Source organism: Carcharhinus amblyrhynchos, chromosome 1 (genome assembly GCF_965287045.1).
Source record: "Carcharhinus amblyrhynchos chromosome 1, sCarAmb.v2.hapA, whole genome shotgun sequence".
NCBI classification, from domain to species: Eukaryota; Metazoa; Chordata; class Chondrichthyes; order Carcharhiniformes; family Carcharhinidae; genus Carcharhinus; species Carcharhinus amblyrhynchos.
In genome coordinates this window covers 142,125,063-142,152,349 of record NC_137324.1, presented here as the reverse complement: position 1 = coordinate 142,152,349, position 27,287 = coordinate 142,125,063, and the positions used below count along the sequence as shown (strand labels likewise).

Genomic DNA, 27,287 nt, shown 5'->3' with positions numbered 1-27,287 from the left:
ATGGTGCAGAGCTCTGGCACAAATTGAGTTGATGATCTTGACAATGTTATGGTTCAGGTTAGAAACTCCAAAGCATTTTATGAAGCCTGTCTGTATCAAAAGTTTTACATTTTGAATTTGGTTAGGATAGGCATGAGATATTTCACTTCACTTGTCATTCACAAGACCCACTAGGGAGCTTTTATCAAACAAAGTTTAAGAATATAGGTAACATTTATAGTAAGAAAATTAGCAAGAACTTTTATGAGTTACAAGCAAAAATAAATCAACCCCAATAATGTATAACCCTTAACCAACATACCAGATGTTCCAGTCAAAAACAATATTCAATAAACAAAGCCCTTTAAACAGATTTATCACTGCACAGGCTAAAGTGCACATGATATTGGAATTCAGTTCCCTGGGTTGAATGCCGATTTCAAATGACCTTGAAAACTCTGAGCAGCCTGCAGTCTTCAGCTCCCAAAAAACACCAAAACATTTCTGTTACTGCATTCTTTACTGCAGGATGACAGCAAGCTAACTGGTAAAACTTTCAAAATAAAAGGAGAGAGAGACTTCTTTTGGCTATACTTCTAATACTGTAGCCAAAACGAGACTGAAAGCTGAAAACTTCGGTCACCTGACCTGCCCACAATTTTTTATCCTCCTTCCAGAAATGACATCACTCAAGGCTTTAACCATGATTTAAAAAAAATCTCTTAAAGATACACTAACATCGCAAAAACAAATGTCATTACATAAGAAAAATAACCCTGCTCGCTAGCACTTTTTGGTAGATAACACAGTGGTAATTGACAAAGGAGGGGAATTCAGGATCATTTCTGCAAAGTGCAACAAAGGTCACCATAGTCCTAGATGATTATCAGCTGCTCTCTCCTTTGAGTGGAAGAACTAACTGGTGGTGATTTAACCTGAAGATCACCACACCTTAGGTGAGTTACTTGACGCAGTACTCCTAGCTTCTGACCTGCTCTTATAGCTACTGTGTTAATGTGGTGAGTCCAGTTGAGTTTCTGGTCAATGGTAACCCCAAGGATGGTGATAGTGGGGGATTCAGTGATGGTAACATCATTGAATGTCATGGGGTGGTGGTTAGATTGTCTGTTATCGGTGATGGTCAATCGCACTTATCAGGGTTAAACTCCATCTGCAACTTTTCGGCCCAGCCCTGCATCCTATCTTTGTCTCTTTGCAGCCTACAAGGGCCCTTCACCTCATCCACTACTCCACCAATCTTGGTGTCATCAACAAATTTACTGACCCACCCTTCAGCCCCCTCTTCCAAGTCATTGATAAAAATCACAAATAGCAGAGGACCCAGCACTGATCGCTGTGGTACACCGTTGGTAACTGGCTTCCCGTCTGAAAATTTTCCCTCCACTGAGCATAGCCAACTACCTAATCTGCACATCTTTGGATTGGTATTTGTGTGGTGGAAATGTTACTTGCCACTTGTCAGCCCAAGCCTGAATATTGTCCAGATCTTGTTACATTTGAACATGGACTTCTTCAGTATCTGAGGAGTCATGAATGGTGCTGAACATTGTGCAATCATCAGCGAACATCCCCACTTCTGACTTTGTGATGGAGGGAAGGTCATTGATGAAGCAGCTGAAGATTTTTGGACCTAGGACACCACCCTGAGGGGCTCCTGCAGAGATGACTGACCCTCCACAACCACCTTCCTATATACCAGGTATGACTCCAACCAGCGAAGAGTTCCCCCCAACACCCATTGATTCCAGTTTTGCTAAGGCTCCTTGATGCCACACTCAGTCAAATGCGACCTTAGTGTCAAGGGCCATCACTGTCACCTCTGGAATTCAGTTCTTTAGTTCATGTTTGACCTAAAGTTGTAATGAGGTCAGGAGCTAAGTGAGCCTGGTGAAAGCGAAACTGGGCATTGCTGAGCAGGTGCTGCTTGACAGCATTGTTGATGACCCCTTCCATCACTTTACTGATCGAGAGTAGACTGGAGCTTAGAACATAGAACCGATAACAGCATAGTACAGGTCCTTCGGCCCTCGATGTTGTGCTAAGCTATATCCAAACCCAAGATCAAGCTATCCCATGCCCTGTCATTCTGGCGTGCTCCAGGTGCCTATCCAATAATCGCTTGAAAGTTCCTGAAGTGTCTGACTCCACAATTACAGCAGGCAGTGCATTCCACACCCGAACCACTCTCTGAGTAAAGATTCTAACTTGGACATCCCTCCTATAACTCCCACCATGAACCTTTTAGTAATGCCCCCTAGTAACAGCTACATCCACCCAGGGAAATAGTCTCTGAAAGTCCACTCTATCTATTCCCCTCATTATAAATTTCTATTAAGTCGCCTCTCATCCTTCTCGGCTTCAAGGAGAAAAGTCCCAGCTCCCTCAACTTTTCCTCATAAGACCTATCCTCTAAACCAGGCAGCATCCTGGTAAATCTCCTCTGCAGTCTCTCCAATGCTTCCACATCCTTCTTATAGTGAGGTGGCCAGAACTGCATACAATATTCCAAATGTAGTCTCACCAAGGTCCTATATAGTTGCAGCATAACCCCACAGCTTTTAAACTCAAACCCTCTGTTAATAAATGCTAACACACTATACGCCTTCTTCACGGCTCTATCCATTTGAGTGGCAACCTTCAGAGATCTGCAGATATGAACTCCAAGATCTCTCTGTTCTTGTGCGTTCCTCAGAACCCTGCCATTGACCCTGTAATCAGCATTCAAGTTTGTCCTACCAAACTGAATCATCTCGCACTTATCAGGGTTAAACTCCATCTGCAACTTTTTGGCCCAGCTCTGCATCCTATCAATGTCTCTATGCAGCCTACAAGAGCCCTTCACCTCATCCACCACTACATCAATCTTGGTGTCATCAACAAATTTACTAACCCACCCTTCAGCCCCCTCTTCCAAGTCATTGATAAAAATCACAAATAGCAGAGGACTCAGCACTTTAACCATGGTTTTAAAAAATCTCTTAAAGATACACCGCTGGTAACTGGCTTCCCGTCTGAAAATTTTTCCTCCACTGAGCATAGCCAGCTACCTAATCTGCGCATCTTTGGATTGGGAGGAAACTAGAGCACCTGAAGAAGCCATGCAGACATTGGGAGAATATGCAAACTCCTCGCACTCAGCCAAGGCTGGAATTAACCTGGGTCCGTGGAGCTATGAGGCAGCACTGCTAACCACTATCACTGTGCCTACAACCAATACTCCATGAATTGCATAATTGCATTCTAAAATGAAAATAGTTGCACAAAGCTATGTTTGGTAGCCTGGTATAGACAAGGACATTAAAAACCTCGTCAAGCAGTGCAAAGCCAGCCAGGAAAACCAGAAGGGCCTACCAGCAACCTTGTTGTACCCCTGGGAATAGCCAGTGGAACCTGGGTGCAAGTACACATATCTGCAGTGCCATTTATGTGCTTTATATTCTTAATTGTAGAATCCTACAGTGTGGAAGTAGGCCATTCGGCTCATCAAGTCCACACCAGGCCGATCCCCATAACCCCATGCATTTACCCAAGCTGACAGTATAGTATAATATATACTGTCCTCCTGACACGAAGGGGCAATTTATCATGGCCAATCCATCTAAACTACACATCTTTGGACTGTTGGAGGAAACTGGAGCATCAGGAGGAAACCAATGCAGACATGGTGAGAATGTGCAGATTCCACACAGACAGTGACCCAAGCTGGGAATTGAACATGGGTCCCCAGCACTGAGGCAGCAGTGCTAATCCCTGTGTCACAATTGCATCCTTCTGACTCCCATTCAAAATGGATCAACATGCTCTGGAAGGCTTCTACTATCTCTTACAACACCACAGAAAATTTCTGGCAATCTTCCTGTACTCATGATATACCTGAGATCCTCTAACAGACAACTGGACCCCATTTACCGGTGGGACATTTCAAACCTTTGTGAGCACAAGTAGAGTGAGGCACATCCGCACCACACTCTATCACTTGTCCTCAAATGGCCTGGCTGAGCGAGCAGTTCCAGGTATTCAAGAATGGCATTAAAAAACAAACGACAGGCTCTTTGGAAACAAAGCTTGCAAGCTTCTTTTTCAATTATCGGACGATACTGCATATTACAACAGGAATAGCCCCAGTAGAGCTACTGATGGGCCATGCCATCAGACGAAGCTTAGTCCCACTTTCCTGAACTTGGGTGGTAAAATTGAAGAATGTAAGAACCTCAAAAAAGGGGCTACGATGGACATAAGCCTGACAGGACCTTTAAACCGGGAAACACCATTCATGTACAGAATTTTGGAGTTAGATCCCCATAGATCCCAGGAGTTGTCCTCTCAAAGGTGGGACCAGAATCACCTACGGTAAACACTGGGGAGAAGACTACAGAAAACATGTCGATCACCTCCGCCATCAGGAACCCTCCATCTAGGCAACTGCTGCACTGGACATGTCACCATTGGCACCTTTCACATCGGCATGAATCCACAGAAAGGCCAAGAGAGGTCTGTTAGAACTCAGCCTCAGAAAGGATATGGAGATGACAGAGTTTAAGTCAAAGATTGCCACCGAAGATGAAATTGCTACAGTGGCCCTTTGATGATGTTCGCCCGCTCTGTATATGTCCCTGACCACTGCAAACAAGGCCATGGGCCAAACGACAATGGCCCCATCGCCATAGGAGCAAGGGGAATCTTCAAACCCAGAGGAAGGAGAAATGTAATAACCCCCATGAGTTCCATGGGGAAATCTCTAATTGATCTCCCTGTGGGACTCATTGAATGCAAGTCCTCTCAGTAATAGACAATGGCCTGCCTTTGTGGAACTCATCATCTGAGCCCTTTATAAGCAGACACCGGCAAAGGTCTGTGGAACTATTGTCCCAGTTGGAACTTGTATGACAAAGGTTGTCCTGGTTAGGACTTGTGTGAAAACTGTTGTTCTAAGTGGAACTCATGTCCTAGAGGGCAAAACCCAGGGAGATGTAACCTCCACAAAGTGACAGATAACTTGCAATGCACTCCATTTTCATTAGAAGAGAGATTGTTTGCTGCTGAAAATACATCACAGTATAGGTTTTGTCCTGAAAGAGAAACAACACATGAGAAAAACCAACTTGGATGGAAAATGCAGCATTTTCTATTCAGAGGCTCTTGTGAGGATCAGTTTTCATAGGGAATGTTGGTTCAGAAACCATGATTAAAAATATATTACATTTTAAAAAATATTCTGTCATCGATGTTGTCTGATTGTTGCTTTGCTTCTTTTTTAAAGGAGAAGACTGAAAGCAAAAAAGAAGCAAAGGCTTCATTCGAGGCCTGGAAGGCAAAGAAGAAAGGTGTGCTTAAAGAAACCTATAGCAAAAAGAAAGAGGAAGAAAAGAAAAAGCAAGAAGCAGAAGCAGCAAGTGAACATCGGAAAGAAGTAGCAAAAAAGGAAATGAGAAATATTTGTTTTGATACATTATGAATGTTGGGCAAAATTTTAAATATCCTATTCATTCCAGGAAGAACAGTGAGGATCCCTTCGATCAATTCTCCTGTTGGCACAGTGATTAGCACTGCTGCCTCACAGTGCCAGGGATCTTGGTTCGATTCCAGCATGTTCACCCTGTGTCCATGTGGGTTTCCTCCAGGTGCTCCCACAGTCCAAAGATGTACAGATTAGGTGGAATGGCTAGAGTAAATTGCCCCTTTGTGTCCAAAAGATGTATAGATTAGGGATGAGTGGGATAAATACATGGGGTTACAGGAATAGGACCTGGGTAAGATGCTTTGTCAGAAAGTTGGTGCAGACCTGATCAACCAAATGGCCTCTTTCTTCTTGGAGGAGTAGAGGGATTGGATATCCGTCCTTGGCCTTTTTGCAATGTTCTAGTGAACCGCAACACACCTCATCTTCCGATTAGGCACTTTACAGCCTTCTGGACTGAACATTGAGTTAGAACATAGAATGTAGAACAGTACAGCATAGTACATGCCCTTCAGCCCTCGATGTTATGCTGAGCTATGTCCGAACCCAAGATCAAGCTATCCCATTCCCTATCATTCTGGTGTGCTGTGTGTGCCTATCCAATAACCGCTTGAAAATTCCTAAAGTGTCCGACTCCACTATCATAGCAGGCAGTGCATTCCACACCCCAACCACTCTCTGAGTAAAGAATCTACCTCGGACGTCCCTCCTATACCCCCCACCATGAACCTTATAGTAATGCCCCCTAGTTACAGCTACATCCACCCAAGGAAATAGTCTCTGAAAGTCCGTTCTATCTATCCCCCTCATCATCTTATAAACCTCAATTAAGTCGCCTCTCATCGTCCTCCGCTCTAAAGAGAAAAGCCCCAGCTCCCTCAACTTTTCTTCATAACAACTACCCTCCAAACAGGTAGCATCCTGGCAAATCCCCTCCACACTCTTTCCAATGCTTCCACATCCTTCTTATAGTGAGGTGGTCAGAACTGCACACAATATTCCAAATGTGGTATCACCAAGGTCCAGCATAACCCACAGCTCTTAAACTCAAACCCCCTGTTAATAAACGCTGACACAGTATAAGCCTTCTTCACGGCTCTATCCACTTGAGTGGCAGCCTTCAGAGATCTGTGGATATGAACCCCAAGATCTCTCTGTTCCTCCACATTCTTCAGAACACTGCCGTTGACCCTGTAATCTGCATTCAAGTTTATCCTACCAAAATGAATCACCTTGCACTTATTCGGGTTAAACTCCATCTGCCACTTTTCTGCCCATCTCTGCATCAACAACTTCAGAGCATGAACTCTCTCCTCCACCATGACCCCATTTGCATTTATTTTACTTCATTTTGTTTCATCTCATTCATCCATTCTTCTTTCTCACTTCCATTTTTCCATTTCTCCATTCCAGCTTTCCTTGCCACCTCCACCCCTTTCAAAGCAATTGCCATACTCCCCAGGCAGTCCCCTTACCATTTGTACATCTGTTCTGCCATTCACACATTCTGATCACTTAATGGACGCTTCTCAGCCTTCTATATCCTCACTTACATTCCCTTTGTCCTATTCAATGCTCAACCCTGCCCCCATAGTATAAATTTCTGCTGATTCTCTTTGCTGTTGGCTCTGACGAACAGTCACCTAGATTAGAAAGGTTGCCTCTATTCTCCCCCCACAGCTGCTGTAAGACCTCCTGAGATTTTCCAACGTTTTCCATTTTTGTTTCTGTTCTGCATAAGCTCCTTGCTGCTGTACTCTATGCCCCTATTAATTAAGTCCAGAATACTAGCTGCTTCTTTTACTGCTCTTTCCACCTGCTCTACCATCTTCAATGATCCATGCACATACACACCCAGGTCCCTCTGTTCCGGCACCCTTTTAAGAATTTTACCCATTATTTTAAATTGTCTCCATGTTCTTCCTACCAAAAGATATTACCTCATACTTTTTTTTGCATTGAATTTTACTAGATGCCACTCCATGGACAAAGGTGGTAGGCAAAGCTTGTTGGAGTGATAGCCCCAGCACAGGGTATGCAGACAGTATATCAGTTTTCTTCTACATGGAACAGATAGTGCTTGTGGAGGCTCATTCTTTCAAGGCATGTAGCTTCCTGGAACAATACATGCATTGCTGGTGGCCAAAGTCACCACAGCACTGAAATATTTACCATAGGTTCCTTCCAGGGATATACTTCTTACATCTGCAAGCTCTTGTGGGCAACTTTTCACAAATGTCCCTCCCAGCTGACTAATGCTATGTGTACTAAAGATCAGGTGGTTGCTTTGTCCTGGATGATGTTGAGCTTCTTGAGTATTGTTAAAGCTGCAATCATCCAGGCAAGCAGAAGTATTCCTTCATAGTCATGGCTTGTGCTTTGTAGATATTGGACAAGCTTTGAAGAATCAAACAGTGAGTTCCTTGCTGCAGAATAAAGAACAAAAATAGCCCGGGAAATAGGCCCTTCGGCCCAACGAGCCCACGCCACCATTTTAACATTACCAGTCCCCCCTCCACCCATGACCCTTACCTATGCTTATGGCATTCCAAATTGAGGGAAACTAATTTAGAGTCAATTTATTACCTCCAATCAGCCTAATAGCACATCTTTGGGGTGTGGGAGGAAACCGGAGCACCCGGAGAAAACCCACGCAAGCATGGGGAGAATGCGCAAACTCCCACAGACACTGGCCCAAATTCATGTGTCTGCACAGCAAACAGTGATAGTCACAGAGCTGTCATGTGTTTTATACTGCCGTTGCAGCCCACATCCCTAACAGCCCCCTTCCTCTTCCCCCAGACAAAGGGAAAAAAATGGCTTACGTGTTCTTGTTATCACAGTTCTGGGAGAGGTGGGACTAATACCAACTAAACGGGTTGCACCTGGGCAGGATCAAGACTGATGTACTAGGGGGAGTATTTGCTAGAGAGGTTGGGGAGAGTTTAAACTAAAAAAGCAGGGAGATAGTGACCTAAGCAAGGTTTCAGAGGAGGGGGGAAACAAGGATAGATAAAAAGCCAAAGGGGAATAAGAAAAGTGATAAGTAGAGAAATCAAGGGCCATAATGAAAAATAATCAGAATGGGACAAGAAATGTTCAAAAGATGAGCCTTAAAACTTTGTGCTTTAATGTGTGGAACATTCACAATGAAGCTGAGGAATTATTGGCTATGATATAGTCAGGATTATGGAGACATGGCTGCAGGGTGACCAGGGGTGGAAACTGATCATCCAGAGGTACTTAGTTTTTAAAAGAAAGAATGAGGTCCTAGAAGCCTAGTTGAGTTCTTCGATAATGTGACTGAACACATTGACGAAGGAAGTGCCGTGGACGTAGTGTACATGGACTTCAGCAAGGCGTTTGATAAGGTCCCCCATGCAAGACTTCTTGAGAAGGTGAGAGGGCATGGGATCCAAGGGCCTTTGGCCTTGTGGATTCAGAACTGGCATGCCTGCAGAAGGCAGAGAGTGGTTGTGGATGGGGCTTTTTCTGAATGGAGGTCAGTCACCAGCGGAGTGCCTCAAGGATCTGTTCTGGGACCCTTGTTGTTTGTCATTTTCATAAATGACCTGGATGAGGAAGTGGAGGGATGGGTAAGTAAGTTCGCTGATGACACTAAGGTCGGTGGTGTTGTGAATGGTCTGGAAGGATGGCAAAAGTTGCAGCAGGACATAGATAGGATGCAGGACTGGGCGGAGAAGTGGCAGATGGACTTCAATGCGGATAAATGTGTAGTCGTCCATTTTGGCAGAACCAACGGGATGAACGAGTACACTATCAAGGGCAGAAGTCTGAGTAGTGTTGAAGAGCAGAAGGATCTTGGGGTCCGGGTCCACAGGACTCTTAAATCGGCCTCGCAGGTGGAGGAGGTGGTCAAGAAGGCGTATGGTGTACTGGCCTTCATTAATCGAGGGATTGAGTTTAGGAGTCGGGAGGTAATGCTGCAACTTTATAAGACCCTTGTCAGGCCTCATTTAGAGTATTGTGCGCAGTTCTGGTCGCCTCACTATAGGAAAGATGTAGAAGCTATTGAGAGGGTACAGAGGAGATTTACAAGGATGTTGCCTGGACTGGGAGGCATGCCTTATGAAGTTAGGTTGAGGGAGCTGGGACTCTTTTCCCTGGAGAGACGAAGGTTGAGAGGCGACCTGATAGAAGTTTACAAAATGTTGAGAGGAATAGATAGGGTGGACTCTCAGAGGCCATTTCCCCGGGTTGAAATGGTTGCTACGAGAGGACACAGATTTAAGGTGCAGGGAGGGAAGTTCAGAAGTGATGTTAGGGGTAAGTTTTTCACTCAGAGGGTGGTGAGTGAATGGAATCGGCTGCCGTCAGTGGTGGTGGAGGCGAACTCGCTGGGGTCTTTTAAAAGACTTCTGGATGAGTATATGGGGTTAAATGAGATTGAGGGTTATAGATAGGTCTGTAGGTTGGTAGGTGTTGATGTGATCGGCGCAACTCATGGGCCGAAAGGCCTGTTTGTGCTGTAGTGTTCTATGTTCTATGTTCTATAAGCCGAAGTAGTGAAGTTGAAAAGTGGAGCTGAGAAACACCAACAGGAAAAAAACCTTAATGAGGGTTGTTTTTAGACCCTCAATTGTAATGGTGATTTTGGAAATGGCATTAAACAGGAAAATAAAGATGCATGTGATAAAGGAACATTTGTAATTATGAGCAACTTTAATCTACAAAGAGAAAAAAAAGTATAGTACAGGAACAGGCCCTTCAGCAGGGGGAAAATCTTCTGCCTGTACTTAATCTGTATCCCTCTATTTCCTCCCTATTCATGTACTCATCCTGATGCTTCTTAAATGTTGCTAATGTTATTGCTTCCACCACATTCTCTGGCAGTGTATTCCAAGCACCCACCGCACTCTACGTGAAAGACACCCCCTGCATATTCCTCCCTAAAACTCCCCCCTCGCAACTTGAACCTGAGCCCCTTGTAATTTACATTTCCACCCTTGGAAAAAACCTCTGACTATCCACTCTGCCTATGCTTCTCAATTTTGTAGATCTCTATCAGGTCTGCCCTCAGCCTTTGCCTTTCCTGTAAAAACAATCCTAGTTTATTCAACCCTTCCTCATAGCCGACACCCTCAAGACAAGGCAAAATCCTGATGAGCCTTCTTTGCATTCTCTCCAAAGTTTCCATGTCTTTCTGATAATGTGCTGACCAGAACTGCATGCAGTACTCCAAATGCAGCCTAACCAAGGCTTTATACAGCTACAACATGATTTCCCAATTCCTGTACTCAGTGCTGCAACTGATAAAGGCAAGCATGCCAAATGTCTTCTTAGTCACCTTGGCCACCTGTGTCACTTCTAGGGAACTGTGGACTTGCACACCCAGATCCCTCTGTATGTTAATGTTCCTAAGGGTTCTGCCATTTACAGTATAATTCATACCTAAATTTGATCCTCCAAAGTGCATCACCGCACATTTGTCCAGATTAAACTCCATCTGTCAGTTCTGTGCCCATGTCTCCAATCTACTTATATCCTATTGCATCCTCGGCACTACCAGCAACTCAGCTAATCTTTGTGTCATCCGCAAACTTACTAACTGGACTACCCACATTTTCCTCCAGATCATTTGTATGTACCATAAACAACAGTGGTTCCAGCACTGATCCCTGTTAACAACTACTAGCTACAGATCTCCATTCTGAAAAACAATCTTCCACTGCTATTCTCTGTCTACTATAACCAAGCTAGTTCTGTACCTAGCTAGTGAGCCCATCTCAAATCCCATGTGATTTTAGTTTTTGTACTAGTCTGCCATATGGGATCTTGTCAAATGCCTTACTAAAGCCCATCCACAGCCCTTCCCTCGTCAATTATCTTTGTCAGTCCTTCAAAAAACTCAATCAAGTTGGTGAGACATGACCTTTCCTGCACAAAACTATGCTTACCTGGCACTAGGTATAACATCCAAAAGTTGATGTCAGTCTCACTGGCCTATAATTTACTGGATTATCTCTGCTTCCTTTCTTAAACAAGGAAACAACATTGACTGTTCTCCAGTCCTCTAGAACCTTGCTTGTGGTCAAAGAGAATGTGAAGATATCTGTTAAGATCCCAGTTATTTCTCCCCTTGCCTCCCAGACTAACCTAGGAAAGATCCCATCCGGCCCTGAGGACTTAGTCATAGAGGTCTATAGTGTGGAAACAGGCCCTTTGGCCCAATTCATCCATGCCGCCCTTCCTGTTTGAACCCTGAAGCTAGTTTCAATTGCCTGCATTTGGCCCATATTCCTCTATAATCACCTTACCCGTGTAACTGCCTAAATGCTTTTTAAAAGACAAAAGTGTACTCGCTCTATTACTGTCATTGACAGCTCTTTCCAGACCTCACCACCAAAACAATTGCCCTCCTGGACACTTTTGTATCTCTCCCCTCTCACCTTAAACCTATGCCCTCTAGTTTTAGACTCCCCTACCTTTGGGAAAAGATATTGACCATCTAGCTGATCTATGCCCCTCGTTATTTTATAGACCTCTATAAGATCACCCCTCAACCTTCCATGTTCCAGAGAAAAAAGTCCCAGTCTATCAAGCCTCTCCTTATAACTCAAGCCATCAAGTCCTGGTAGCATCCTAGTAAATCTCTTCTGCACTCCTTCTAGTTTAATAATATCCTTTCTATAATAGGGTGACCAAAACTGTACATAGTATTCCAAGTGTGGCCTCACCAATGTCTTGTACAACTTCAACAAGACTTTCCAACTCCTGTATTCAATGTTCTGACCAATGAAACCAAGCATGCTGAATGTCTTCTTCACCACTCTGTCCACCTGTGACTCCACTTTAAAGGAGTTATGAATATGTACCCCTAGATCTCTTTGTTCTGTAACTCTCCCCAACGTCCTACCATTAACTGAGTAAGTCCTGCCCTGGTTCAATCTATCAAAATACATCATCTCGCATTTATCTAAATTAAACTCTGCCATTCATCAGCCCATTGGTCCAATTGATCAAGATCCCGTTGCAATCTGAGTTAACCTTCTTCACTGTCCACTGTGACACCAGTCTTGGTGTCATAGTCTTGGTGTCATCCTTTCCTATATTCTCATCCAAATCATTAATACAAATGACAAATAACAGTGGACCCAGTACCAATCCCTGAGGTACTCTGCTGATCACAGGCCTCCAGGTTGAACAACCACCCTTTGACTTCTGTCATCAAGCCAATTTTGTATCCATTTAACTATCTTATCCTGAATCCTGTGAGATTTAACTTTATGCAACAACCTACCATGTGGTACCTTGTCAGAGGCCTTGCTAAAGTCCATTAATTGCATTGCCCTCATCTTTTTTTTGATTACCCCTTGAAAAAACTCAATCAAATTTGTGAGACTGTCTAGCTAAATACAATTTACTTGTAGAGATCCTGGGTACTAGCAACCTTAGGCATTCTTAGTCGATTTGAGTACAAACAGCGCTAGACACCATCATAATCCGATGCAGGGCTTTTAATGACTTGAACACGAGGAGAAACCAGCTTGCAGTTGTCCTGCAAGTGTTTCTGAAGTTACCGACAAACAACTTAGCAATTATAGTCAATCACAGCAAATCAGAAACAAGCAATTTTCTAATCCTTCATTTGCATACATATTCATTCATACATTTATACAACATACATTTGTTATGGAAAAATCTGGTCTTCCTCACCTGCTGGTAAAGGCCACAAAGCAGAATGTTATGGAGCCTATACAGATGACGATTGACCTGTCCATGCTGAATAGCAGACAGTGACTCCTTTTGAAGGTCTGTAAGCTGATGAACATTTTCCACTATTGTACAGAGAAGGCATGAAATTTTAATTTGAACATTGTAGCTTGTGCACAATTTAACTTCCAACCTATGAAACTTCAATCTGAACATTATAACTTCCACATACTCAACATTTCCTCCTGTGATAAGTTGGCATTCTCAACAGAGTTCACACACCTATCCCTAACCTCAACATCCATCATATTCTTCTCCTTGGTGAATACCGATATAATGTACTGATTAAAGATTTTGTCCACTTCCAGTGATTCCACACATAACTTCCCTCCATTGCCCTTGAGCGGGCCTACTGTTTCTCTTGCTACCCTCTTGCTCCATATATATGTATAAAAAGCTTTGGGGTTCTCTTGGTCCTATTTGTTACAGACATTTCATGGCAGTTTTAGCTCTCCTAATTCCACATTTAAGTTCCTTCCTACTTCCACTGTACTCCTCATGGGTTTCCTCAGTTTCTACGCACCTAGACCTATTGTATGCTTTCTATTTTCTTTTCACTAAGCTTACAATTTCCCTTGTCATCCATGGTTTCCATATAGGTTAGATAAATCAAATTAGGAACAATACAGTTGAGGAAGAACTCCTGAAGTGTGTATGGGATCGTTTTTGAGACCAATACATTGAAGAACCAGCTAGAGAACAAGTCATCCTAGACTGGGTATTGAATAATGAAAAGGAATAATTGGCAATCGAGTTGTGTGAGGCCCTTTAAAAATGATTGACCATGATATGATAGAATTTTTCATCAAGATGGAGTGTGGCATAGTTAATTGTGAGGCTGGGTTCTTGAATCTAAATAAAGAAAACAGTAATAGTGAGGCATTAATTAGCTTTGATGGATTGGAAAATGTTACTTAAAGGGAAGCCAGTGGCTAGGCAATCAAAGAGCGCATGGATGTACTGTAACAATTGTTCATTCCCATCTGGTGCACAACTAAAATGAGAGTGGTGGTGGAAATGGCTGTGTTTTTACAAACTCTTGTGCTACTCATCGTTTAAACCTTTGTTTTATAAGAACATAAGAAATAGGAGCAGGAGTAGGCCATCCAGCCCTTCGAGCCTGCCCCGCCATTCAATAAGATCATGGCTGATCTGTCGTGGCTCAGTTCCACTTTCCCGCCCTCTCCCCATAACCCTTAATCCCCTCTCTTATCAAAAACCCATCAACCCACGTCTTAAAAATATTTAGCGAGGCAGCCTCCACCGCTTCAACGGGCAGAGAATTCCAGAGATTCACCACCCTTTGAGTGAAGAAGTTCCTCCTCAACTCCGTTCTAAACCGCCCCCCTTTATCTTGAGGCTGTGCCCCCTAGTCCTACTGTCTTTTTTGAGCGGGAAGAGTCTCTCCACCTCTATCCTATCCATCCCATTCATCATCTTATACGTCTCAATGAGATCTCCCCTCATTCTTCTAAACTCTAACGAGTACAAGCCTAGTTTATTCAGCCTCTCCTCATAGCTCAACCCCCTCAACTCTGGTATCAGCCTAGTAAACCTCCTCTGCACTCCCTCCAAGGCCAAAATATCTTTGCGCAGGTGCGACGCCCAAAACTGCACACAGTACTCCAGCTGCGGCCTCACCAATGCCCTATACAGCTGCAGCAAGACCTCCCTACTTTTATATTCAATCCCCCTCGCTATGAAGGCCAGCATCCCATTCACCTTCCTGACCACCTGCTGCACCTGCAAGCTGGGTTTTTGCGACTCATGCACAAGGACCCCGAGGTCCCTCTGCACCGTCGCCTGCTGCAGTTTTTCGCCACGTAAGTAATAGTCCTTCCTACCATTATTTCTACCAAGGTGGTCCACTTTGGTAGAAATAATGGTAGGAAGGACTATTACTTACGTGGTGAAAAACTGCAGCAGGCAACGGTGCAGAGGGACCTCGGGGTCCTTGTGCATGAGTCGCAAAAAACCCATCCTGATGCATGACCTGTAGTTAGTTACCTCTGAAGTATATAATTTGTGCAATGTGTATGGAAGATTCCAGTTTTTGACTGAGTTGAGTTAAGTCAAGTAAAAGAAACCCTTATTTGTGAGATGCGGTCAGAGCTGACTTAGGTGGGGCTCAATTCACAGTGGTGACATTGCTAGTGAGCAGGCCCATGTTCAGGTGTTGCTTTTGGCACCAAGATGAAGACCGCTTTTATGAATGAAAATGTGGATGATGTATTCTGCTCCCCGGCATAGATTATCAGTGCTCACCATGATCAACTACAAGATATCCTGCAAAGAATGATGGCATGGAGATGAGAGGGAGGTTTTCTTGGTGAAGGCTTGCCTCTCATCCTTATAAATCCTACAACATGGTATGTGGAACACCCTATTTAAGTAAAGGAAACATGGCCAGACAAAAGACCACCTATGAGCTACTCCTCCCAGGAAGAGGAGGAGGTGCAGAAAGATTCCTGGCTGATTTTTGAGAGTTGGTAGCTATGCTTTCACAATCTCAATTTGAGGGCTCAGCATCTTGATTCCAGTCATAAGTTCAGCCTTCCCTGGCTCCATGGCTGACTTATGATCCATCTGGACTTTGCTTTCTTGAGATTTTGCTCCTGATTATGTGATGTTGTCTTTTGTGTCTTTGGTACTTTCTTTTGTTTCATCAGAGTCAAAAGTGGGTTGTATGTTTTGGGGGTTGTGGTGATACATGTTTGGTTGTTTTATGTGCTGTAATCCTTGCATTTACACTGAAGGACATTTACACATTCTGTTGCAGTACCTTTCACTTCAATGTGGAGATGCTGGCATTGGACTGGGGTAGGCACAGTAAAAAGTCTCAACACCAGGTTGAAGTCCAACAGGTTTATTTATTAGCACGAGCTTTGGAGCACAGCCTCTTCATCAGATGAAAAGAGAATTGGGTTCACAAACAGGGCATGTATAGATGCAAAATTAATTACAAGATAATAGTTGGAATGCGAGTCCTAACAGGTAATCAAGTCTTTACAGATGTAGACAATGTGAGTGGACAGAGAGTTAAGCAGAGGTTAGAGATGTGAATTATCTCAGGCCAGGACAGTTAGTAAGATTTTACAAGCCCAGGCAAGTCGTGGGTGTTACATGTAGAGTGACATGAACTCAAGATCCTGGTTGAGGCCGTCCTCATGTGTGTGCAACTTGGCCCAGAGTTTCTGTTCGGTGACTCTGTCTTGAAGGCCACCTTGGAGAACACTTACCTGAAGCTCAGAGGCCCTTGGCTGTGAAGTGTTCCCTGACAGGAAAGGAACACTCCTGCCTGGTGATCGTCAAGCAGTGTCCATTCATCCGTTGTTGTAGCATCTGTATAGTCACGCCAATGTATCATGCCTTGGGACATTTTTCCTGCAGTGAATCAGGTAGACAACATTGGCCGAGTCGCAAGAGTATGTACTGTGTATCTAGTGGATGGTATTCTCAGATGAGATGATGGCATCTGTGTCAATAATCCGGCACATCTTGCAGAGGTTGCTGTGGCAGGGTTGTGCGGTGTCGTGGCCACTTTTCTCCTGAAGGCTGGGTAGTTTGCTACGAACAATAGTTTGTTTGAGGTTGCATGGTTGTTTGAAGGCAAGCAGTGGGTGTGTGGGGACGGACTTAGCGAGATGTTCGTCTTCTTCGGTGACATGTTCAAGGCTCCAAAGAAGATGTCGTAGCTTCTCTGCTCTGGGGAAGTACTGGATGACGAAAGATACTCAGTCCACCGTGTCCTGTATTTATCTTCTGAGGAGGTCAGTGTGGTTTTTCATTGTGGTGCACTGGAACTGTCGATCGATGAGTCAAGAGCCATATCGTGCTCTTACAAAGGTGTCTTTCAGCATCTGCAGGTGTCTGTTGCGTTCCTCCTCATTTGAGCAGATCCTGTTTATATGGAGGGCTTGTACATAGAGGATGGCTCCTTTAACGTGTTTAGGGTGAAAGCTGGTGAAGTGGAACATCGTGAGGTTATCCATGGGCTTGTGGTACAATGAAGTGCTGAGGTGACCGTCCTTGATGGAGATGTGTGTGTCCAAGAATGCAACCAATTCTGGAGAGTAGTCCATGGTGAGTCTGCTGGTGGGATGGAATTTATTGATTTTGTCATAGATAGTGTCCATGGAACAGCCATGAGGCCAAAATCACACCTCAAAATGCCAACATCATCATGCACAAGATCAAACAAGACCCCTGCACCACAGAACATTCAACCGAGGCTATACACTAGATACATAGAACATAGAACATTACAGCACAGAACAGGCCCTTCGGCCCACGATGTTGCGCCAACCAGTTAAAAAGCAATGACCCTCTAACCTAAACCAAACCCTTTCCATCCATAAACCTATCCACAGATCTCTTAAACGCTCCCAAAATAGGCAAAAACATCGACAACATTTTCTGCCTTTGGACTCACGGCGAACAATCACTGAAACAACTACATGATGACATCAAGTTCCACTTCACCATGGACTACTGTCCAGAATCGGTTGCATTCTTGGACACACATCGAGGACGGTCACCTCATCACTTCACTGTACCGCAAGCCCATGAATAAACTCACGATGCTCCACGTCACCAGCTTCCACCCTAAACACGTTAAAGAAGTCATTCCCTGACTAACAAGCTCTCCATATACTACTCAGATGAGGAGGAACGCTACAGATGCTGAAAGACACCCTTGTAAGAATGGATATCGCGTTTAATGCATCAATCACCACAGTGAAAAACCACACTGACCTCCTGAGAAGATTTGATTTGATTTATTATTGTCACATGTATTAACATGTGACAATGTATTAACATGTGACAATATATTCACATGTTCACTGTATGAAGAAAAGTATTGTTTCTTGCATGCTGTACGGACAAAACATATTGTTCATAGAGAAGGAAATGAGAGAGTGCAGAATGTAATGTTATAGTCATAGCTAGGATATAAAGATCAACTTAATGCAAGGTAAGTCCATTTGAAAGTCTATCAGCAGCAGGGAAGAATCTGTTCTTGAGTTGTTTGGTACGTGACCTCAGACTTTTGTCTCTTTTTCCTGAAGGAAGAAGGTGGAAGAGAGAATGTCCAGGGTGCGTGGGGTCCTTAATTATGCAGGCTACTTTGCCGAGGCAGCGCAAAGTGTAGACAGAGTCAGTGGATGGGAGGCTGGTTTGCATGATGGATTGGGCTACATTCATGACCTTTTGTAGTTCCTTGCGGTCTTGGGCAGAGCAGGAGCCATACCAAGCTGTGATATAACCAGAAAGAATGCTTTTTATGGTGCATCTGTAAAAGTTGGTGAGAGTCGTAGCTGACGGCAAATTTCCTTAGTTTTTTGAGAAAGTAGAAGCATTGGTGGACTTTCTTAACTATATTGTCAGCACGGGGGAACCAGGGCAGGTTGTTGGTAACCTTGACACCTAAAAACTTGAAGCTTTCGACCCTTTCTACTTCGTCCCCAAACACAGAACATGGCCAACAAGTACCCTTAGTCCAGTACAGCAGAGAAGCCACGACAGCTTTGGAGCCTTCAACATGTCATCGATGAATACAAGAATCTTGTCAAGGCCATCCCCACACACCCACTACTTGCCTTCAAAAAACCATGCAACCTCAAATAGACATTGTTCACAGCCAACTACCCAGCCTTCAGGAGAACAGTGACCATGACATTACACAACCCTGTCACAGCAACCTCTGCAAGACGTGCCAGATCATCGACACAGATGCCATCATCTCACATGAAAACACCATCCACCAGCCATTGTTATCTACCTGATACACTCCAGGAAAGGATGTCCCGAGGCATGGTATATTGGTGAGACCATGTTGATGCTACAACAATGGATGAATGGATACTGCTCGACAATCACCAGGCAGGAGTGCTCCCTTCCTGTCGGGGAACACTTCAGCAGTCAAAGGCATTCATTCGGCCTCTGATCTTCGGGTAAACGTTCTCCAGGGCGGCCTTCAAGACACACAACAATGCAGAATCGCCGAGCAGAAACTGATAGCCAAGCTGCGCACATATGAGGACAGCCTCAGCCAGGATTTTGAGTTCATGTCACACTACCTGTAATCCGCATGACTTGCATGGGTTTGCAAAATCTTACTAACTGTCCTGGCTTGAGACGATTCACACTCTTAGCCCTCTCTCCACTCACATTGTTTACATCTGTAAAGACTTGATTACCTATTATCATTTGCATTCCAACCATTATATTGGCAATTGAGCCCTGTTTGTGAACACAATTCTCTACTCACCTCCAAAAGCTTGTGCTACTAAATAAACCTGTTGAATTTTAACCTGGTCTTATGAGGCTTCTTATTGTGTCTTTCACTTTAGTTATAGAAAAGATGAATAGCACCACAGCAAGGTGGTTGATGGATGATTTAGATATTAGGCCTTAAATTCTTAATTTAGGTGAGCAAAGCCCTCCCATTAGAACTATTTATGATGTGTTTTTCTTTGGTTTTTTTGTTAGTTTTTCTGGGTCTAAGAAATCTTGCTGGTGGTCCAGATAGTCTAAATATCCTGGGTGGACTTGACTTCTTTTCCTTGCTGGTCAAGCTCCTGGTTGGTGTGAGTGTGAGAGAGGTGGGTGGTGGTGCACTCCCGAGCACGGTTGATAGGTCTTTGCATTTCAAGTTTCTATTTTATTGCTGTATGAAAGGTGGTGCCCTATAGTGCCATGTTTTAATGGCTTTATCCTGTTGTCCTGATTCTCCACACTCACTTTTGTCTCGTCCTTTCAATATCCCTACAGGAGAAGGTGCTGGCTGTAATGGCAGGGATTGTGGGGGGCAATTCTCCGATTCTGAACCACTAATATTTTGGTGGGTCAGATCGGGAGATACACGCATGCGCCAATTCGCATGTGCGTTCCCGACACACACGTGTCTCCCACCGCCAGATATCCAGTGTGGTCGAGAACATCACATAAAGTCATTTTATAGAATCATAGAATCCCTAGAGTGCAGAAAGAGGCCCATTAAGTCTGCACCAACCACAATCCCACCCAGGCTCTATCCTTGTATCCCAACATATTTACATGCTAATCCCTCTAACCTATGCATCTCAGAACACTAAGGCGCAATTTAGCATGGCCAATCAACCTAACTTGCACATCTTTGGACTGCAGGAGGAAACCAGAGCATCCAGAGGAAACCCACGCCAACATGTGGAGAACGTGCAAACTCCACACAGAAAATTTAATCTGTTAATGTGATTATCGGACCCGGCACTGAATTCCCTGAGCCCAATAGCATCTCCTATCCCGCCAGTACAAATTCACTCCAGCAGGGTTTAGAGTAGCTCCCCACTTTCAGGGAACTAACAGGACACCCCACAGGAGTAAAGGGGAGTAAACTGGGCCCCCCCCCAGGGGTTTGGACGATGGGAGGGTGGTGCCCCCTGCGCATAGGCTATCTGGCAGTGGCAGCCTATTTCCCCCGGCACTGCCTCAGGGCAAAGTGTCCAGGTACTGCACCTGGGTATTGCCCACTGGGCATTGGGTAGGACCTAGGGGACAGTGCTAAGAGGCAGGGCTTAGGGGGAGGGGCCAACTGAGTGTGGGGCATAGAGCAGTGGGGGTGGGGGTCCCACTGCCAATCTGCATTGGGATCTGATCAGGGCTGAAGGGTGGCCAGCAATCAGAGTGGGCTGAGGGGAGGTCTGCCTCCCTGGAGAGCAGGGAACTCTGCCTCCCGTGGAGGGGGTGGGGGGGATGTCTGCCAGAGTGGGGAGGATCGTCACTGCTGAGGGGGCAAAGCTGGTGATTGGGGTAATTCATGGGGTGGGGCGGGGTGGGAAGGTGTCGGGGCTGTGCCGGGAATGCTTATGGCGACCGTGATTGGGCCATGGGGGGGGCGAGGGTTAGGGGGACAGCACTGTGAAAGTTCCAGGCTGGCTAGTGATTGAACTGGCAGCTATTAATGAGATTCATTATTGTGACCTCTGCATTGCACAGAGTGTGGGAGATTCGAATCTGAACTCTCACTGGACAAACAATCATGATTTACACCATTTTTACTTTTTTGGTAGAATTGCCCCCATGATGTCTGTTTCTTTGAATTATTTGTATTGATCCAAAAATGTGCAGGTTAGGTGAATTGGCCATGCTAAATTGTCCCAAGATATGTAGGTTAGGGGGATTAGCGCAAACAAATGCGTGGGCACTACGCGGATAGCGTCTTGGTGGAATGTTCTGTTTGGAGAGTCAGTGCAGACTTGATGGGCCGAATGGCCATCTTCTGCAATGTAGGGATTCTATGATCTTTGCTGATCTTCTCCAGTGGGAAGTTATGTGTGGAACTGGAAGAGATTGGAGAGGCACTGAACAAATATTTCTCTTCGGTATTCACGCAGGGAGACGTAAATGTAGTTGTGGAGAACACTGGGTTACAGGGTTGTAAACTGGATAGTATTGAAGTAGATAAGGAGGATGTGCTCGATATTCTTGAGGGTTTGAAAATAGATAAGTCCCCTGGGCCGGACGGGATTTACCCTAGGATTCTCTGGGAGGCAAGAGAGGCGATTGCAGAGCCTCTGGCTCTGATCTTCAGGTCGTCGTTGGTCACAAGCATAGTGCCAGAAGACTGGAGGATAGCGAATGTTGTCCCATTGTCTAAGAAGGGGAATAGAGACTTTCCCGGGAATTATAGACCGGTGAGTCTTACTTCTGTTGTGGGCAAAGTATTAGAAAAATTTATTAGGGATAGGATTTATAGTTATTTAGAGAGTAATGAATTGATTGGAGATAGTCAGCATGGTTTTGTGAAGGGTAGGTCATGCCTTACTAACCTTATTGAGTTTTTTGAAAAATTGACCAAAGAGGTGGATGGGGGTAAGGCAGTTGACGTATATATGGACTTTAGTAAGGCGTTTGATAAGGTTCCCCATGGAAGGCTTCTGCAGAAAATGCAGATGTATGGGATTGAGGGTGATTTAGTTAATTGGATCAGGAATTGGCTAGCTGATAGAAGACAGAGGGTGGTGGTTGATGGAAAGTATTCGTCATGGAGTTCGGTTACAAGTGGTGTGCCTCAGGGATCTGTTTTGGGGCCACTGCTGTTTGTAATTTTTATAAATGATCTGGATGAGGGTATAGAAGGATGGATTAGTAAATTTGCTGATGACACCAAAGTCGGAGGAGTGGAGATAGTGAAGAGGGGTGTCATAGTTTACAGAGAGACTTGGACAAGTTGCAGAACTGGGCCGAGAGGTGGCAAATGGAGTTTAATGCGGATAAGTGTGAGGTAATTCACTTTGGCAGGAAGAACAGATGTGTAGAGTATAGGGCTAACGGTAGGACTCTGAATAGTGTTGACGAACAGAGGGATCTAGGTGTATATGTGCATAGATCCCTGAAAGTTGGAAATCAAGTCGATAAGGTTGTTAGGAAGGCATACAGTGTCTTGGCGTTTATTGGTAGGGGGATTGACTTTTGGAGCCGCAACGTCATGTTGCAACTGTACAAAACTCTGGTGCGGCCACACTTGGAGTATTGTGTACAGTTCTGGTCCCCACATTATAAGAAAGATGTGGAGGCATTGGAGAGGGTGCAGAGGAGGTTTACCAGGATGTTGCCTGGTATGGAGGGAAGGTCCTATGAGAAGAGGCTGAGGGATTTGAGGTTGTTTTCGTTAGAAAGAAGGCGGCTAAGAGGAGACCTTATTGAAACGTACAAGATGGTTAGAGGTTTAGATAGGGTGGACAGTGATAGCCTTTTTCCTCGGATGGAGAAAGCTAGCACGAGGAGACATAGCTTTAAATTAAGGGGTGGTAGTTATAGGACGGATGTCAGAGGTAGGTTCTTTACCCAGAGGGTGTTAAGGGTATGGAATGCCCTGCCTGCTGCAGTTGTAGATGCGCCAAGTTTGGGGGCGTTTAAGAGGTCCGTGGATAGGGTTATGGATGGAAAGGGATTGGTTTAGGTTAGAGGGTCATTGCTTTTTTCTTAATTGGTCAGTGCAACATCGAGGGCCGAAGGGCCTGTTCTGCGCTGCAACGTTCTATGTTCTATGTATTTATGTGAGGTGATGATCATTCTGCAGAGTGCTGAATCCTGGGAATTCATGGTGTATCATGCTGAATATGAAGTTGAAAATTCTCAATAAAAACATTTAAAAAAAACAGGAAAGGTGGCTTAAGTATGAGGAAAGATTAAATTGATTAGGATTATATTCGCTGGAGTTTAGATGAATGAGGCAGATCTCATAAAAGCCTATAAAATTCTAACCGGACTAGATAGGATAGGAACCCAAGGAAGTAGGTAAGATCGTAAATGAATACTTTGCATCAGTATTCACAAAGGAGAGGGACAGGTTGATTAGTAGTGTCTCAGAGGGATGTGTAGACCCGTTAGAACAAATCGCAATTACAAGGGAGGAAGTGTCAGATGTTTTCAGAAGCATTAAGGTAGATAAATCTGCAGGGCCAAATGGCATCTGTCCTAGATTACTGAGAGAGATGAGATGAAATTACTGGGCCTCTAACAGAATTCTTTGTTTCTTCATTGGACACAGGTGAGGTCCCAAAGGATTGGAGGATAGCAAATGTGGTCCTGTTATTTAAGAAGGGTAGCAAGGATAACCCAGGTAATTTTAGGCTGGTGAGCTTGACATCCATGATAGGGAATTTGTTGGAGAAGATTCTTAGAGATAGGATATATGCACATTTAGAACTGAATAGTCTCATTAGCAATAGACATGGTTTTGTATGAGGGAGGTCATGCCTCACAAATTTGGTTGAGTTTTTTGAGGAGGTGACAAAAATGATTGACGAGGGAAGGGCTGTGGATGTTGTCTACATGGATTTTAGTAAAGCATTTGACAAGGTCCCTCATGGCAGGCTGGTGTAAAAGGTCAAATCTCACAGGATGGAAGGTGAACTAGCTAGATGGGTGGAAAACTGGCTTGGCCATAGAAAACAGAGGGTAGCAGTGGAGGGGTCTTTTTCTGATTGGAGGTCTGTGACTAGTGGGGCTTTGTGCTGGGACCTCTGCTGATTGTGATATATATAAATGATTTGGAAGAAGATGTAGCTGGTCTGATTAGTAAGGTTGCGGACGACACAAAGATTGCTGGAGTTGCGATAGTGATGAACATTGTCAGAGAATACAGCAGAATATAGATAGGCTGGTAAGTTGGGTGGAGAACTGGCAGATGGAATTTAATCTAGATAAATGCAAAGTGATGCATTTTGGTAGATCTAGTGGAGGGGGGAGCTATACAATAAATGGCAGAACCATCAAGAGTATAGACACACAGAGGGATCTGGGTGTGCAAGTCCACAGATCCTTAAAGGTGGCAGCATAGGTGAAAAGGTAGTGAAGAAAGCATATAGCATGCTTGCCTTTATTGGACAGGGCATAGAGTATAAAAGTTGGTATATGATGTTGCAGTTATATCGAACGTTGGTTAGGCCACATTTGGAATACTGCATCCGGTTCTGGTCACCACACTACCAGAAGGACGTGGAGGCTTTGGAGAGCGTGCCGAAAAAGTTTACCAGGGTGTTGCCTGGTATGGAGGGTATTAGCTTTGAGGTGAGATTCAGTGAACTAGGGTTGTTCTCCCTGGAAAGACGGAGGTTGCGGGGCGACCTAATAGAAGTTTATAAAATTATGAAGGGCATAGATGGGGTAAACAGTTGAAAGCTTTTTCCCAGGTCAGAAATGACAAACGCAAGGGGTCACAAGTTCAAGGTAAGGGAAGCAAGGTTCAATACAGATATGCAGGGGATGTATTTTACACAGAAGGTAGTGGGGGCCTGGAATGCACTACCAAGCAAGGTGGTTGAGGCAGACACGCTAGGATCATTTAAGACTTATCTAGATAGCCACACGAGCAGACTGGGAATAGAGGGCTACAAACGGATAGTCTAGTTAGGAATACATGATCGGTGCAGGCTTGGAGGGCCAAAGGATCTGTTCCTGTCCTGTATTGTTCTTTGTTTCTTTGTTGTTTTGGTTGATAGATACAGGAAGGATGTTCCCAAATCAGGTTGTCCAGAACCCGGGGGTCAGAGTCTAAGGATATGGGATAAATAATTTAGGACTGATGAGGAGAAATTTATTCACACAGAGAGTGAGCTTGTGAAATTCTCTATCACAGAAAGCAGTTGAGGCCAAACCGTTGTGTGCTTTCAAGGAGTTAGATATAGCTCTGGAGGCTAGAGGGATCAAAGGACGTGGAGTAGAAGCATTACAGCCATAATGCATGACAGAACAGACTTGAAAGGCCGAATGGCCGACCCCTCCTATTTTCTATGTTTTCGTGTTTTTAAATATTGTGAGGGTAGACACTTCTATCACCTCTTCAGGTAATGAGTTTCCGATTCCCACCACTCTCTGGATGAAAACCTTCTCCTCAGATCCCGTCTCTTGCTCATTATCTTAAATCTATGCCCCCTAATTATTGACTTGTCTAATGGGAAAAATGTATTCCTGTCTGTCATACCTCTCATAATTCTCTACACCTTGATGAGGTCCCCCCTCAATCCTCTCTGATCTAAGGAAAACAACGCCAGCCTATCCAATCTTTGCTCATAGCTGATATGCTCCAGCCCAGGCAAAATCCTGGTGAATCTCCTCTGTGCTCTTTCCCTATGTTTAAATGTCAATAATGGTGATGAATGAATAATGTAAACTTGAATTTAATTACCTGATTCATTTCTTTCAAAATCTAAATAAACCGCCAATACTCCTTGGACCATAGAAGTGAGGAATTAAAAGTTTTTTCTTTTCTAATTAATTCTGGAACACAAAGAAAACCCCAACTCCTTTCCAAGCCACACTCCTATCTCCCATACTCTGACAAATGGAAGGAGCTCATGGATTGCTTAATCATCAGCGTTGAGTTTATTTGACTCAACTGCCTTTGTCACTTACCTCCCATCTACTAACCCGAGCTTAACTTCTTCTGAGGCTCCCCCTGCCCTAGCTGGAATTTGTTTCCTTCTTTAGTTAGTCTCCTACCTCCCTTCATGCCCTCCCCAAGCTTGTTTTGTCCATGAGAACCATCTCCTATTCTTTCAACCCTATTCCAAATAATTTCCCATCCTGGTTGACATGTGTACAGTGACATTGTGAACAGTTGTCTCCCCTCAGATTCCGTCTATCTTTCAAACCAGCCATCATCATCCTCTTCTCAAAAAAACACTTGACCCTCTGTCCGTACAAACTACTGCCCATTTCCCTTTCCTGTCCCAAGTGCTTGAATTGGTGTCACCTCAGAAATTCATGCTCACCTTTCACAGTACTCCATGCTTGAATCCGTCCATTCAGGTTTCTGCCCTACTACGGTGCTGAAATGGTATTTGCCAAAGTCAAAAATATGATTATCCTATCTTGATCTGTCTGCAGCCTTTGACACAATCGATCACAACTTTCTCCTCCAACATTTCTCCACCATGATACAGATGAATGGAGCTGCACTTGTCTAGTTAACTTCTTATTATTTAACTGTTGCCAGAGATTTCCCATCAATGGTTTACCCTCCTATCTCAACACAGTTTTCTCTATTGTCTTTGATCTATCCTCGGATTTCTCCTATTTCTCATCCACATACTTCCCTTGGTGACTCAATCTGAAAACACAGCTAGTTTCCAACTTCACTTTCAATTCTCTTGGCCCCTCCATGGTCTCTAAATTGTCAGGCTGCTTATCTGCAGTACTCAATGAGCAGAAATGTTCTTCAATTAAGTACTGCAAAGACTAAAGCATTGGTTTTACTCTCTGCTAGAAGTTCTGCTTCCACATCACAATTTCACATCCCTCCTTGGCAACTATCTGAGGCTGAACAAACTATAATTGGCTCAAGGTGCTCCCACATCCACATGCCTTTTGTCCATCTTTCTTCTTATGACCCACCTGCACTTCACTGCTAGTCAAGAGTTTATAAAATTGCAGGTTTTTGTTACAATGCAAAATGAGGCCACTTGGGCTTAATACCACTTCACTACCTCCCATACATTCTTCCTTTGCAGATAATACTTGAATTCCCTTTAGAATGCTTCAATTTTACTTACATCCACCACATTCTCAGGCAGCACATTCCAAAGCCCAACGACTCCGCGTTTAAAAA

At 44.2% G+C, this 27,287-nt stretch overlaps 1 protein-coding gene across 1 annotated transcript in view; it reads left to right on the top strand.

Annotated features, from left to right (window-relative positions):
- Positions 1-27,287, top strand: part of LOC145345640 (uncharacterized) — a 157,660-nt gene that overhangs the window by 101,260 nt on the left and 29,113 nt on the right. Inside the window, exon 8 of the mRNA XM_080193461.1 lies at positions 5,261-5,423. Within this exon, the coding sequence (XP_080049587.1) occupies positions 5,261-5,423 (163 nt within the window). The remainder of the gene's footprint in view (positions 1-5,260; positions 5,424-27,287) is intronic.